The following is a 15,999-nucleotide window of genomic DNA, read 5'->3' as shown; positions in this document are numbered from 1 at the left end:
CAGCACTGAAACAGGCCCTTCGGCCCACCGAGTCTGTGCCGACCATCAACCACCCATTTATACTAATCCTACATTAATCCCATATTCCTACCACATCCCCACCTTCCTCTACCACCTACCTTTACTAGGGGCAATTTACAATGGCCAATTTACCTATCATCCTGCAAGTCTTTGGCTGTGGGAGGAAACCAGAGCACCCGGCGAAAACCCACGCAGTCACAGGAAGAACTTGCAAACTCCACACAGGCAGTACCCAGAATTGAACCCGGGTTGCTGGAGCTGTGAGGCTGCAGTGCTAACCACTGCGCCACTGTGCCGTGATACTTTTCAGTTAAATGCAAAGCCTACCTGTTCCAAATTTTCTGTGATGAGCCAAATTGATTTAGCATGATTTACCAGCACTGAGAACCTAGAGTCCAGGCATAAAATGCCTGAATCTCTTCAGTGGTGAATTGATAAAAAAATAGCATTGCCCAGTTGGAAAAATCCTGGGCTCGATCAAGATCTATTTTCCTTGGGATTAAGAGGCCTGTGAGCTAAGAGCCTTAAATTCCACCACTGAATGGGGTGGGTGGAGAGAAATTCTGGCAGGATTGTGGCTGTGGGGAGAGGGTGAAGTTTGGGGTAGGATGCTGAGAGCCTCATGAAGGCAACAAGAGTAAACAATCCAAAGTTTATCACTCAACCAACTTGGTCATTCTCCGGTTACTGTTTGTGGCACCTTGCACTGCTCAAATTGGCTGCCACATTTCCGACGTTAGTGACTATGCTCCAAAAAGTACTTCATTGGATATGTATATGAAGCACTTCTGGATGTCCTGAGGTCTTGAAAGTTGTATATTCTCCTTTGTATTCCCTCAGAGGAGAAGATTTTTTTTTTTTAATAAAAAAAAAGCTGCCTTGATCTTAAACCAAATTTGGATCTTGCTCCTCACCCACAGTGGAAGGTGCCTTTGTTATGCTGCTGCAGGCACCTGCTCCTATTATTTTAAATGACTCCCAACCCTGAGACCTTGATAAAGGGAGCCATCCAGGCCCCGGAGAAGGTGCAAAGGAGAGCAGTGAGGCCCCAGGGATGAACTGTGAAATGATTTGACAAGCTGAATGTCTCAGAGAGAATCTTTTATAGTTATTTTTTTAAAATGTAGCGGGATAGAGATGGTAAAGTTGGACCATTATTTTGTTATACCAAAACAATAGGATAAGAGGGAACAGATTCAGTTTTATGAAGCATAAATTTAGAGAAGATGTCATGGCATATTCTTTACTAAGCTGTAATCAATGTTCTTATTTCCGGGAAGGCTGATTAACCCAGGGCACTGGATTCATTCAGGAATAGCAAGATATTTTACCAGGAAGATGATTGGGTTGGTGTTCTGGAAGGATAGAATCAAATGAGGTGAAGGACCTTCTCCATTCATGTCTATCTTGCAATCTGTAACTGCCATGTGTCTATTCCTTTGGACGAAGTAAAAGTTTAACTAAAATTAAAATTGACCTGCAATAATTAGGCAAAGTATGAAATAATGTCATCTGAGATGAGAAAAGGAGAAACTGCTAAGATTAAGGAAAGATCAGTTAGTTTATGTTATTGTTAATCAAAGAGTTGTAAGAATGACAGACCTTCCAACCCATCCTTATGATCTGGAATTGGATATATACTTGAAAAGGAATCATTTGCAGAGCTATGGGGAAAGAGCAGGGGAGTGGGACTAATTGGTTAGCTCTCTCTCAGAGCGGACACAGGCCAAATGGCCTCCTGTGTTGTATCGGGCTGGATTTTGTAATCAGTGCTTTGTTACTTTTGCACTTGCTCATAGACCTTCTATGGGCTTTTGCACAGGAAGTTCCTTTCAGCCAGCTTTCCAAAAAGCACATCACCCTGTACAGTGCATCTGGGACCTGTGTGTACAGGGCAAGCAACTGTGTATCTCTTTAAGCAATCAGATTCAAGTGTTGTTAATGAGCAGCGCAGAGTCTGAACCAGGAAGTGTAAGTTAGAATATTTAATTAATTGCCAAGTCAGGTACAGAAAGCAAAATAAGGTGAGGGAAAGAAAGATTGGGTTGCGAGAGAGAGGGATAAGAGACAAAGAAAAAGTAGAAAACATTACCTTTTTTTTATATTTTTAAATCTCCAACAATAATTAAAATCTGAAGAAATGAAACTCTACATTTGTAAAAGTTAATTTTTCGTGCCCGAGAGGTGGTTTGTTATGAATTAAGGTGTATCACCCTGTTAAAATGAATGAAATGGACAAGCCAATCGGTTTCTGGCGAGTTTAGTGTGTACATGTTGGATAAGTACAGCAACTTCATGCTGTTCCACGCATCTTAATGGTGAGTCTCTCGGCGAGTTGCCAGTATCAGGCAGCTTTTGGAGGAGCAGGGCATCTTGGACAGCAACGGCCTGATCTCCACTTGTAACCATGCATGTGCGATCGCTGGAAGTTGGTATCTGATTTAAATGTAATTAATGGTGACTCTGTTAATCTCACTATTATTTCAGTCACAAAATCTGGCTCATGAGTCTATGACTTTACATGTGTAAGTATATATTGTATCTTGCTGTGGATGCATGTGATTGTTTTATGTATTCTTCAATCACAGTGATAGCAGATGAACCACAGCTGCAAAGTTGATTTTGCATTTTGAAATTTGTTTTGGGGGCCAGTTCCCTGGAGAATGGCGACTGATACAAGGACCCTGATATTTACTGGGTAGTGGGGAGGGAGTGGGGGAGGCTGAAAACAACCCGAGTCCAGCAGGACTGGATGCTGCTAATCCTAACGTAGGCCTCCATTGCATCTTGTAGCTCTACCTCATTCCAACAGCATAGCTGGTGGGCTGGAAGGAGTTCCAGTGGAAGAACCTTTGGAGACCATCCCCAGCAAGCGGGAGGGTGGGAAAGATTGGCATTTGGGCTTGGGGGGTGGTGAGGAAGCTTTGGTTGACACTTTGTAGCAGGTGGAGGGAGATGGATGATCAGGTGGATTAGGAAGTCAGCAGTCAGGAGGCCTCGGTGGAGGTCAGCAGTGGTTACGAAGCTCTGATTGGCAATTGTAGGTGAGGTGGTGTTTTGAAGGGCAAGGCCTGTGGTTGGGGGTTGGGGGTGGGGGGGGGGGGGGGGCGCAAGAGAGGCTGGGGGAGGACGAAGGCTTCCTTGTAGGGCCTGGAGGGGAGCATTCCTTCTCCTGACCCACAGAGTTCTGGAAGAGCCATTTATCTATGGGAAACGGCATCTGTTTCGCTGCCAAGTTTCCCGACACCCAGGATATCTCTGCAGCAGGAGTGAATTTCAAATCCCAATTGCCTTGCAGGAGAGCAATCTAAGTATGTTAATGAGCGTCCTGTCTCTCCACAGCAGGACCATCAGATGCCCTTGTATCTGCCACTTCAGAATTGGGGTTGGGTTCCTTAAATTTCACTTTAACCCCAGACTCCACCCCCCTCAACCTTCTCTCGCCTTTCGTGGGCAGGTTGCTATGGAGAAGAAATTGTCAATTCCTTATTGGAAGGGAGCCTGATGAGAGATGTTTGGTCCTAGAGCCAATGGATTGTCACTTATGTAGAAATTACAACTTGGGAATGGGTGATTTGCCCAATCAGTCCACTTTGGTCTTTATCTGCTGCATGAACAGTTGTCCCAATCTTGGGTGCTTGCCCTGTTCCCATACCCCTTTATATTTCCCTTTCTTTCAACTACTCATCTAACTTATCTATAAATGTTGACTTCGGACAGGATTTTATAGGCCGCCCCCTCCCCCCCCCCCCGAGATGGTAAGGAGGTGAGGGGGCACGGAGTACTGCGACGGGTGTCGGGGAGGGCTCGGTTGCCTCCCTGTCACCAAGTGATCTTCCCGGGGATGGGATAGGCTGACGATGGCCTGCCCACCCAGAAGCCAATTTAGGCCCTTAAGTGGCCTATTAATGGCCACTTAAGGGCCTGGTCCTACTGCCGCTGGGATCTTGCCAGTGGTGGAAGGGGGGGTCTCCGCCATGCAGCATTGCAGCACGAGGCATCCTCCCTGCAGGCTTGAGGGGGGGTGGTGGGGGGGGTTGGTGGTGGGTCCCTCCTCCATGGGCAGTTTGTAGCCCACGGAGGACCCCTACCGGGAACAGCTTTACCCACCTGAGACACCCCTCCCCGTGGACTTCATAATCACTCCCCCAGACCCCTCCCTTCTTGGGACCCTCTGGACTGTCCCTGGCGTTCCTGCCACACCTACCTCTTTTCCGGGGTTTGAGCGCTGGGTCTGGGTCTGAGGCCTCTGCAGTACCGACAGCGGCCACTGCTCCCAGTGGCACTGCCGAAGGTGTTGCGCTGTCGGCCCTCTGATTGGAGGCTCCTGGAGGCGGTATCCCCAACTTTAAAGGGACGGGGATCCTGGCTCATGATTCTTTAATTGAAAAATACCAGAGGATTGCTCCAGGGGTGCTGTGAAAATACAGAAGCGGGGTTTCCTGCACCTTTTTGGCCAGGCGTCAGGAGCCCCACCTCCTACAGAGAATCCAGCCCTTCATCACTGCTTCAATCATTACTCTGATCATGGATTCCACAGTCCCACAGCCCCTGAATCCACTGTTTTTAAAGAAAATTTTCTCCTGCTCTCTGTCCTAATCCTCTATGTTTAATCTTATATCCATGGCTCTTCATTCTAGACCCGTCAATCACTGGAAATTGTCTTTTTCTATCTGTTTGTTCATAATTTTAAGTACCTCCATGAATTCACCCTAGACTTGACTGGATATTTCAACAGCTCTGTTAAGGTCATTATTGAATTGGAGCTATCTTGTGGTATGATTTTATTCCTAAACAGCTCACAGCAGTGGATAAATCAGTTTCATAACAACATTAATGGGATCAAGCCTGCAGTCTACCCTTTCGGCCGAGAAATATTTATAGTCCTAAAATGGAACAAAATAAAATAAATATATCTAAAATATACTTTAAAAGTACTCTGACCCCATAATTTTGTAGGAACAGTCTCATCCAGTAGAAGGATGGGTCCTAAGTTCAGGAGTAACTTCTGTAGACTTCCAGTTAGCTTATTAAGTGGGCTGCCAGCTAGCACTTAGACACATGGTATTGAAAAAATGTAAATGAGTAAATGTGAATCCTGATTCAGGGATGTGGTAGGTGACAGGGCAGCAAAGAAATGACACTAGATTAGTAGAAGTTCAGGGTGTTGCTGAGCCTCTGACTGAGCTAAGTGTTCTCTTACTCTTGCACTCCTGCTTGCTGAGCAAAGACGAGCATTGTGCACAATTTCATTGTGCGAAGTATTTCGTTTTCTTTGTTTAAGGGTGAGCCACTATGGCATTGACCGCAGCCCAAAGGGAAAGAGTAGAGACACGGGAACTTATACATTTTAAAGAGTACTTTATAGACTGATATTGCCCAGAAGGAGACCATGTGACTCATTGTGTCTCTGCTGGCTGTTTGGAAGAGCAATCTAATTAATGCTCTATCCCCATAGCCCTGCAAAAAATTTCCCTTCAAATATTTATCCAATTTGCTTTTGAAAGTTACTATTGAATCTGCTTCCACCACCCTTTCAGGCAGTGTTTCCCAGATCACAGTGGCTTGCTGTGTAAATTTTTGGTTGCCCATGTTGCCTCTGGTTCTTTTGCCTATCATCTTCAATCTGTGTCCTCTGGTTACTGACCCATCAGCTACTGAAAACAGTTTCTCCAATTTACTCTACCAAACTCATTCATGATTTTGAAACACTTCTATCAACTCTCCTCTTAACCTCTGCTCTAAGGGGCACAACTCCCCCTTCTCCAATCTCGCCACATAATTGAAGTCCCTCATCCCTGATACAATTCTGGAACAGCTCTTCTCCACCCTCTCTAAAGTGTTGACAACCTTCCTAAAGTGCAGTGCTCAGAAAAGAACACACTACTCCAGCTGAGGCCTAAGGAGGATTTTAAAAAGGTTTAGCATAACATCCTTGCTTTAATACTCTATTCCTCAAATAATAAAACCAAGGATCCAATTTTTTTTAAAACCAGCCTTCTTAAACCTACATGCCAGCTTCAAAGATTTGTGTACATAAACCTGCAAGTCTCTCTGTTTCTAAACCCCCTTACAAAAATTGTACCACATAGTTTATGTTGCTTTCTTCAATTTTCCTAATAAACTATATAAATTCACACTTCTTTGCATTAAATTTCACCAGACTTTCCGTGTCCTTCAGATCTGTGACTATCCTCCTCATTGTTTACTACATTTCCAAGTTTTGTGTCATCTGCAAACTTTAAAGTTATGCCCTGTATCCCCAAGTCCAGTTCATTAATATTTATCTATTAAATATAAAGGTTTCATAGTTTATCAATATTACACATTTCCTACAACTTTGTGATCTGAAATTTGAAATAAAACTGATTGTAAGACAGATAGCTGCACAGCATCTTTTGTACAATTTGGTCCTTTGTGGAATTTGGACTGAGTTTCTGAACTAGTTGATTCCCTTTTGTTTAATTTGTTCTTTTTTCCCTCTTCCTTTCCCTGACATTCTTTGCTTGAAGTCTTGGTTTGCTTATTCTCCTTATTCAGCAACGGATTTTTTTATAATTTTATGGTAAATTCAAATCCCAATTTGCAAAACTTTGTTGCAACATCTCTGAATCAATTCTCACAACTGCACCATGACAGTGTACCTTTTTGACCTCTGATTGTAAAACACCATCTTAATTTGATGCAGCTACTCTTACAGTTTGAGTACTCTTATCAAGTTTGTTGGGCATGACCTGTTTTTTCAGAAGCCTTGCTGTGTATTTGTAGGTTATACATTATACTTGCTATATATGTTGACAATTCTGAGTTAAAACAACCTTATGTATTCAACTGATCTCTGTTAAAAGTGATAGCATATTCTGCTTCTGGACACATCATTCCTTCCAAACGCTGCTAGCAATGCACCAAGCAGCCTTTGTGAAGGGTAGTTAATAGTTGATGATGGAAGCTGCACAAGTTTGCCAGCTAGGAGAATGGATATATTTTTCAGTTAAATTGATGAAGAATATCTAGTTTTACTTGAAGTTGAGACATTGGTTGGTAGCGGAGCAAACATTAAAACTGTTGGACAGTTCATCCAAACAGTTTAAGAAAATAAACATTATGATTTGACAGCCAGCTTTCAATTCTGGGTACTGCCTGTGTGGAGTTTGTAAGTTCTCCCTGTGTCTGCGTGGGTTTCCTCCGGGTGCTCCGGTTTCCTCCCACAGCCAAAAGACTTGCAGGTTGATAGGTAAATTGGCCATTATAAATTGCCCCCAGTATAGGTAGGTGGTAGGGAAATATAGGGACAGGTGGGGATGTGGTAGGAATATGGGATTAGTGTAGGATTAGTATAATATGGGTGGTTAATGGTCGGCACAGACTCGGTGGGCCGAAGGGCCTGTTTCAGTGCTGTATCTCTAAATCTAAAAAATCTAAACCTAAAATCTTCATTTGTTGCTTATACTTTGGGTGATGTGCATCACAGATCCTTCTATAAATGCAAGTCTTTTTTTTCTTTTTTTTTTCTTCTGTTAATCCAACTGAGTGTCTGACTTTTATTGCACTGGAGATGCTAAACCCAAAAGAAATGGTCAAAAAATTGATAACAGGACTACAGATAGAGACATCTGCTCCTTTGGTATAATCCTAATCATCTCTTTTTAATTGATTTTCTTGCAGATTTTTTACAATCCTTCAGTAGAAAGGCCGTTGGAGAGACCTTCCAGGTAAGCCTTAACTGATGATACTATTTGGTTCCTTTTTAGTTCATTTTGTTCTGAATGACTGTTGAGCCTGATTTGAGCATGTGATACCTGATTTCATTCTTTTGCCCATATAAATAGGACCACGTATCTCAACGTCTAATAGCAGTTACATTTTGGAAATATAAAATGGCTGTTCTATTAGGATGCTTCATGCCAACAGTCACCTTTTTCGTGTCATTTACTTGGGCAGCAGGGGAGAAACTTTTAGAGAAAGTCTTCACCTGTTTGTCAGAGATTTGATTTATTAGATGAGTACATGGCACAATGTGTTGGACCATAGTTAGATCTTTAGACCTAGGCTGACGTGACAATATTTTGTAATTAGGTATTTTTGTTGTTTCTGTCAAGGAATATAATGTTATAAGTAGGACTGGTTAATGTAATCCATATTTTAAAAACAAAAGCATAATTTTATTTGTTAAATGACATGGATAGGGTGGGGCTGTTGCTTAATTCTCTGTTGGAAACAAAGGGATGACGAAAGGCTTTTGGCAAGATAGTTTTCCGCCTGCTCCAAGGAGAATTGCTGTTCTGTCTCCCAGTGCTCCATGGAGAGTTTCAGTATCTGTCATAAATGACAAAAAGTTTACCTTAATCTTTCGTGCCCAGGTTTGTGGAAGCTTCGTAAATTGACACCATTTCTTGGTTTCAAATAATCTTTACTGAGTTCAACCAAGTCTTGTCTAAGCAGCAGTCATACAGAGAAATAAACAGTATCACCTGCTTTCGCTCTGGGTCAGACATAACCATGAACGATTCTTTCATTCTTGTCTTTTACTGTGAATTGTGAAGGAAAATTGATGACCTTTATAGGACTCCAGTCACTCACACCTATCCTTGTAACCTTGATGAATCATTATGGCATGCTGGTCCTTGTTTTTCACTTTTCCTAGCTAATCTGTTGATGTCTTGTTTTGTTTGTGATATAGGCTGCCCTTTTATCTGAAATACCTTTGACCTCTTATTCATCATTCCTTGCCAACAAAAAAACTGACGTGCTGACAAAGCTAGCTAAAGGTCCCCAATACCCTGAAGCATTCTGGGATTGAGCAAATTGACCATTTTATTATTTTCAGCTACTGTACACGTCTACAAGCTATTTATAAGTCAAAAGAGAACAAAAACTTTCATCATATGTGTTTGAACCAAATCCTAATCCTACATATACATGTATATAAAAATAGGGTATTTTACATCCTGGATCAACATTCCAGATGTAGCATTAACTTAGGCTATTACCCTCTTAATCCCATATTCAAACAACAGTACACTAGAGTCTAATAGATAATTGTGATTGATCTTGGTCCTTTAATTGATTTGAAAATGAATTTAAAAAGCCTAATAATGACCACAGGTGTGTGGGTCACAAGGGATTCTGTAGCTTCTAATTCACCGCTTGCTTTCACTGCACTCCGTCACAGTTTATTTTCATTTATTATTTTATCTGAAATGAGTGGTGATTTTAATCACTTTTGATGTGCAGCCCAGATAAAGGTACTCTGAAATTTATCACTACTTCTGAATGGATTTCTATGTGTTTAGACACCATAGAAATTGATTTGAAGTTTTAAAAGGGCATTTTGTGTGTGATAGATTTGCAATGGCAATATATTGGTTGCTAATTTAATTTGATTACGGCAGCAGCTTTTAAGTATTCAGTGTCCTTGTGGATTGTCAGATTGATGTCCTACTGGCATTAATCACTGCTAGTCGCTGAGGCTGATATATCCTCATTGCTCAGACTGCTACTGTCTCTTTACTTATGACCACAAGATAACTGTCTTCACATCTAGGATTTGTGTTACAGCAGATATAATTCTGTAAAACAAATGGCACTATGCTACTAGAAATTTATCACGAGTAAGATTTGTCTTATTGCCTTTCTTGAAATTAGATATAACTTTGGCTTTGTTCCAATCCAATCGGACCTCTCCAATATTCACAAGCTCCTTCATGATTACTCTCAGTATTTTATAGACTTCCTAATCTCACTTAACATCTGACAATAAAACCACAGAAACATACTGCACAAAACAAGGCCGTTCAACCATTATGTCAATGCCATCTCCTTGCTACAGCAAAGCAACACTAATCCCACACTGCCTTGCTTTGGTGTTTTCCCATAATGCTGTATTTTGCTCTGCTTCAGATCTTTATCTATTTTTCACTTAAAAGATGCACTGATCTCTAGCTTAACTGCACCCTATGACAAAGCAATTTACATCTATGTAAAAATAAAAAAAATTCTCCCTTCGCTTTTCTTGTAATCATTTTAAACTGATAACCCTCATCACTGGCTCCATAACCAGATGCAATAGTTATTCTTGATTCACCCAATCAAAACCCTTCATAATTTTATAACTTCTGTTAAATATGTCCTTTTAACTTTCTCTGCTCCAGTGAAAATAGTCCTAGTATTTCAAGCCTATCCTCAGAACCATTGTTTATCACCTTTGGCATCCTCCTGATGAATCCTGCTGTATACTCGCTATAGTTTTAATTTCCTTTCTGTGAAGAGACACCCAGTAGTCCAATTGTGGCATAAATATTGCCATATACAAGTTGTATACCTTTTGTTGTATACCTCTGTTTTAAAAAGAAACTCAAAATGCTATTGGTTTATGTATGGCATTATCCAGCAATGTCTCAAATTTAAAATCATCTTCATTGTGTTCAAATCCATGACCTTACCCCTCCCTAACTTTAACCTCCTCCAGCTCTACAACCCTCCAAGAGCTCTGTGTTCCTCCAGTTCTGGCTTTCACCTGTCTACGATGTCAGGAAGAAGAACTCTTTATTAGCCCATCTTGTTTCTGTAAATCACATGCATCCCAATTTCCATTCAACTATCCCTAACCTCTAGAATTCCCTCCTTATACCTCTCTCGACCTTCAAAATACTCGTTAAAAATTAGTTCTTTGACTCATGAGCCCTAATATCTCCTTATGTGGCACAGTGTCAAATTTTTGTCTGATTACACATCTAAGATGTGATGTTTTACAACTTTAAATGTGCCTTAAACAAGTTCTTGTTGCATTTGCACTTTTAATTCTTTACATATTTGAACCACTAGGGGTCTCTGTTCAGGGTCTTTCCATTGAGTGTAGATTCCAATTCCTTGTTTACATCCCAAAATACATTATCTCATGTTGCCTTGCATCCTCCCTATGTCTATGTATTCTATGAACCTTTCTAAAAAGAAAAAAAAAAGCTTGTATTTATATCGCACCTTTCATGACCACCAGACATCTCAAAGCACCCTACAGCTCATGAAGTACTTTTGAAATGTAGTCACTATTGTAATGTAGAAAATGCACCAGCCAATTTGCACACAGCAAACAGATAATGGGATTGTGATGTTGATGTTGATGTGATGTTGATTGAGGAATAAATATTGGCCAGAATACCGGCAATAGCTCCCCAGCTGGTCCACGGCCTCTTTTATCCTCCTTAGTAGGTGGTTTAACATCTCTGACAGTGCAGCATTCCCTCAGTACTGCACTGGCATGTCAACCTTGAATTTTGTATTTAATCCTGAAGTGGGACTTGAACCTGGCACCTTGTGATTCAGAAGCAAGAGTGCAACCAACTGAGCCACGGCTGTCATAAAGTTCTAAGTCCTCCTGAAGTCTCTCACAGTCCTCCTCACTGTTTTCCAAATCTACTTATATGTCATCAGCAAAGTTTGACTCCCTATGCCCAAATCCAAACTGTCTATATAAATTGAGAAGGGAAGTGGAGCCAGGTCTGGTTCAGCACTTTTAAACCTCCAATCAAATTGTACCTGCTAACCTCATCCCTTTGTTTCCTGTCAGTCAACCAATTTTCTATCCATTGCTCCAGACCATATCCCTGAATTTTTGTAAGAAGCCTCCTGTGAGATATCTTTATTGACTGCTTTCTAAAAATTCATATAAAATACGCCTACTAACATCCTTTTATCTATCCAATTACAGTAAAAGCTTTGTTATCCAGCACTTTGCCAACCAGCAAGCTCTATTATCCAGAAAATCTCTCAGGCTGGGTATTCACGAGTGCAGCGGAAACCGCTTTCCATCCCTTGAATCCACAAGGCTGAGGCCGACCTTCTCCGTGTGTCGGTTGGTGGTAGTGGGGCTCAAGGGGCATCCAACGATCCCAGACTCAACTCAGTCGGACACCGGGAAACCGGTTGGGAGACTTCTCAACCTATGGGGTTGGACCACCAAAAACTGCAGGAATTAAGGTTGTCATCTGCGGGTGGAAATGCTACCTTGCCTCAGTGACTGGTTCCCCACTGATTATAATGGGATTCTTGGTCCCTGCAGTCAGACGTGTTTTGGTGTGGAGTTCTGTGTACAACTCTTGATTAACTGGAATTTTTGATTATCCAGCACTTCTCGGGTCCAACACATGCCAGATAACAAAGCTTTTACTGGAGTCACTTTTTCAAAAAAAAAGTTTACATTTGAAACACCATTTGGCTTTAACAAATCCATGCTTCCTGCTCTTTATTAATCCATGCATCTTTAAATGTTCACTAATTTGGACTTGATTTATGGATTCTGAGTTTTCCCACAATTGATGTTAGACTAACTGATCTACAATACGTGTTTTGTTTTTTCCTACTCTCCCTTCTCAAGCAATGGTGTCGCACTGGCTGTTCTCCAGTCCCCAGGTGTAACGTTGCATATGTTGGGAGTACTTGCTATCTGTGTGGATGAGAACAAGGACTGCAGGGTGGATGGGCAAACTGACCATAGCACCATGGTGCAGGACACCATTCAAGTGGTGGGGTGGGGGGTGGGGCGGGGGAAGGGGAGTGAAAAGTAATGTAGTACAGCCAGGGTGATAGATATTGCTCTCTCCAGCTGCGACCGGGAGTTCGGAAGGTTGTGTTACTTGCTGGGTGCCAGGGTTAAAGACACTTCCTCACGGCTAGAGATGAACTTGAAGTGGGAGGGGGAGGATCAAGTTGTCATGGTACACATAGGAACTAATGACACAGGTAGAACTAGGAATGATCTATTTAGAGGGCTTGAAGAGTTCGGGTCCGAATTAAAACTCATAACCTCAAAGGTACTCATCTCTGGGTTGTTACCTGAGCCACGCACCAATTGGCATAGGGTCAACCAGATTAGAGAATTAAACACATGGCTCAAAGAGTAGTTTGGGAGGAAGGGGTTTTGATTCATGGGGCACTGGCACCAGTACTGGGGAAAGAGGGAAGCTGTTCTGTTGGGAGGGGTTCCACTTAAACCGGGCTGGGATCAGCGTCCTGGCAAATTGCTTAACTAGGGCCATGGATTGGGCTTTAAACTAACATGGTGCCTGGAGGTGGGGGGAAGACAGGTGAAGGGAGAATTAGAAATCTAAAGACAAAAGTCAGGGCAAAAGACCAGTGTAGTGAATTGGGGTAAAAATGAGCAGAATGGAACAGGAAAGGACAGAGTTTAATGGTAATAATGCATCAGCAAATAAGGTGCATGCAAACAATACTAGTAAAAAAAAAAATTAAAGGCGGTTTATCTGAATGCGCAAAGCATTTGCAGTAAGATAGATGAACTAGCAGTATAAATAGACATAAATCATATAGATCTAATCTATTTATGCGTTACTTTCAGCCTCCATAATGAGACTCACCTCTTCATCCCTGAGCAGTCTTTAACCTCTCTTTACCTTTTCCTCATCGAAGCCCTTACCATTATCCACTAATCATTTTTCATGTCCATTTTAGCCCTTTTAAAGTCCTTTTCATTTACCCTCCACATTTCCGATGTCCCTTGGAGATATATGGGTTTTAAACCCGTAATTTTATAAGGAGGGAAACGGTGAAAAATATTCAAAAGAAAACTTACAGTAAGGAAGTTGAATATTTTGAGAACAGTGCAACACAGAGACAGGAAGGAGAGGAAAAATTAGACAAGAAACCAAGCAGAACAAATGGAGGATAATTTTGTTTGAATTTTATATTGCTTTCACAATGCTGCATTATTAACTTAGCATTTTCCTTTTGTGAATTTAAAGTAGGATATGTTAACACTGGGACATGGCATATTTCTCCCAATTCAGTCGGCCGGTGTAATCAACAAGCATTCCTGACCAGCTTCAGAATAAAACTCCTCTATTATTCCCTGACCTCAGAAAACCACAAGCTTCTGCACAACATAGAGTCATTTACGGCATAGAAGGGGGCCTTTCATCCCATTGAGTCCATGCTGGCCCTCCACGGAGCAGTCCAGTCAATCCCTCTCCCCCGCTCGATCCCCGTAGCCCCGCAAGTTTATTTCCTTCAAGTGACCAGACAATTTCCTTTTTGAAGTCATTGATTGTCTCTGCTTCCACCAGCCTCGAGGGCAGCAAGTTCCAGGTCATTACCACTTGCTGTGTAAAAAAAAAAAAAAAGGTCTTCCTTACATTCCGCCTACATCTGTAGCTCAGAACCTTCAATCTGTGTCCCCTAGTCATTGTACCATTAGTTAATAGGATGTATTCTTCCTTATCTACCTTATTTAAGCCTGTGATAATTTTGTACACTTCGATGAAATCTCCCCCTCAATCTCCTTTACTCCAAGGAGAACAATCCCAGCTTTTCCAACGTAGCCTTGTAAAATCCCTCATCCATTCTGGTAAATCTCCACTGCACCCTTTCAAACACCCTCACATCTTTCCTAAAGTGTCGTAACTAGAACTGGACGCATTACTCTAATTGGGACCTAACCAGAGCTTTATAAAGGTTCAGTATAACTTCACTGCTTTTATACTGTATGCATCTGTCATGCAGACCCCCACCTGCCAAGAATGAGGCATATTAATTTTGTCATATGAGCATTGATTTTAAACTGTTGCTGGAATGAAGAAATGACTTGAAGATCAGCAGACTGGGCTGGAAGGACATTTGCATACTAAGAGACACTGCTTGTGGAGATAAAGGGCTATTCCCTGCTCCAGTTAACCTAAATGGATTTTGATCACCAGACATTAAAGGTGTGAGGAAGTGCATTCCAGGCCTTGCTAACATGATACAATCCACAGAGCCAGGACTGGTTAAACCAGGTGGTCATATGACTGACTGGCTGGTCCAGGTTTTTTGAACTAGCCACAAGACAGTTTTAATTTAGAAGGCAGTGTGCAACTGAAGCTGAAATGAGCAACTCTCTCGCCTGGCTGTCTCTCTCTCTTTCTCCCAAGCCACCGGACCCAAGAAGACACAATAAACCTCGAGAGATAAGACTCCTACATCGGAACAAGTTGAAGCATGAACTGGGCCCCAACGAATTGCAAGACTTACCGGCAACCAAAGACTCCACATTGAACTTAAAGGACTATAACTACCAGATATTGCCTCAAACTTTTCCCCTGTATTCTTTACTTTTTCTGTCTCTATCTGCCTGTGTGTTTATCACATATGCATGCTAGCTTGGTCGCGTCGCATATTTATAGTCGTTAATCAGATTAGAGTTTAAGATTAATAAACTTTTACCTTTCTTGTTTAAATCTAAGGAAACCTGTTTGATTTCTTTGCCTTACAATTGGAACAATGAACAAGGATTCACTAAGGGCGAGCTAAAAACAGTGTTTTAAAATTAAACCCTGTTACGGATAAAGCAGGCAAGGGCTGAGAGGGAACCCCTAGACCCCTTCTCACCTGGTGGTAACACCTCTATTTTATCAAGCCCAAGATCCCATATGCTTTGCTTACCATTCTCTCAAAATGTCCTGCCCCTGCCACCTTTAAAGATCAATGCACATGAACTCCATGTCCCTCTGTGCACACTCTTTCGAACTGTGCGATTATGTCATTGTTGCCTCACACTATCTCTTCTGCCAAAATGCATCACCTCAAACTTGTCTGTATTAAATTCCATCTGCAACTTGTCTGCCCATTTTGCTAGCCTATCTATGTTCTGTTGCAGGTGGTTCATATCATCGTCACTGTTTGCCACTCCTCCAGGTTTGGTATAATAGACAAATTTTGAAATTCTACTCTGTATTCCAATATCCAAACCATTTATATATAGAAAGAAAAGCGGTGGTCACAGCACTGACCCTTGGGGAACATCACTGTCTACTATCCTCCAGTCTGAAAAACAGCCATTTATCATGACTTACTGTTTTCTGTCTTTAAGCCAATTTTTTGATCCAATTGGACACTTGCCCTCCTAGTCAATGAGCCAAAAATTTGTTAACCAGCCTTTCATGTACTTTATCAAATGCTTTCTTAAAATCCAAATTGACAACATCCACC

General features: G+C 41.7%; 1 protein-coding gene across 1 annotated transcript in view; it reads left to right on the top strand.

Annotated features, from left to right (window-relative positions):
* sorbs2b (sorbin and SH3 domain containing 2b) overlaps nucleotides 1-15,999 on the top strand; it is a 284,278-nt gene that overhangs the window by 195,981 nt on the left and 72,298 nt on the right. The window contains exon 18 of the mRNA XM_068029420.1: nucleotides 7,687-7,733. Within this exon, the coding sequence (XP_067885521.1) occupies nucleotides 7,687-7,733 (47 nt within the window). The remainder of the gene's footprint in view (nucleotides 1-7,686; nucleotides 7,734-15,999) is intronic.

The sequence above is a fragment of the Heterodontus francisci genome, chromosome 4 (assembly GCF_036365525.1).
Source record: "Heterodontus francisci isolate sHetFra1 chromosome 4, sHetFra1.hap1, whole genome shotgun sequence".
Lineage (NCBI taxonomy): Eukaryota > Metazoa > Chordata > Chondrichthyes > Heterodontiformes > Heterodontidae > Heterodontus > Heterodontus francisci.
This window is presented reverse-complemented; position numbering and strand designations above follow the sequence as displayed.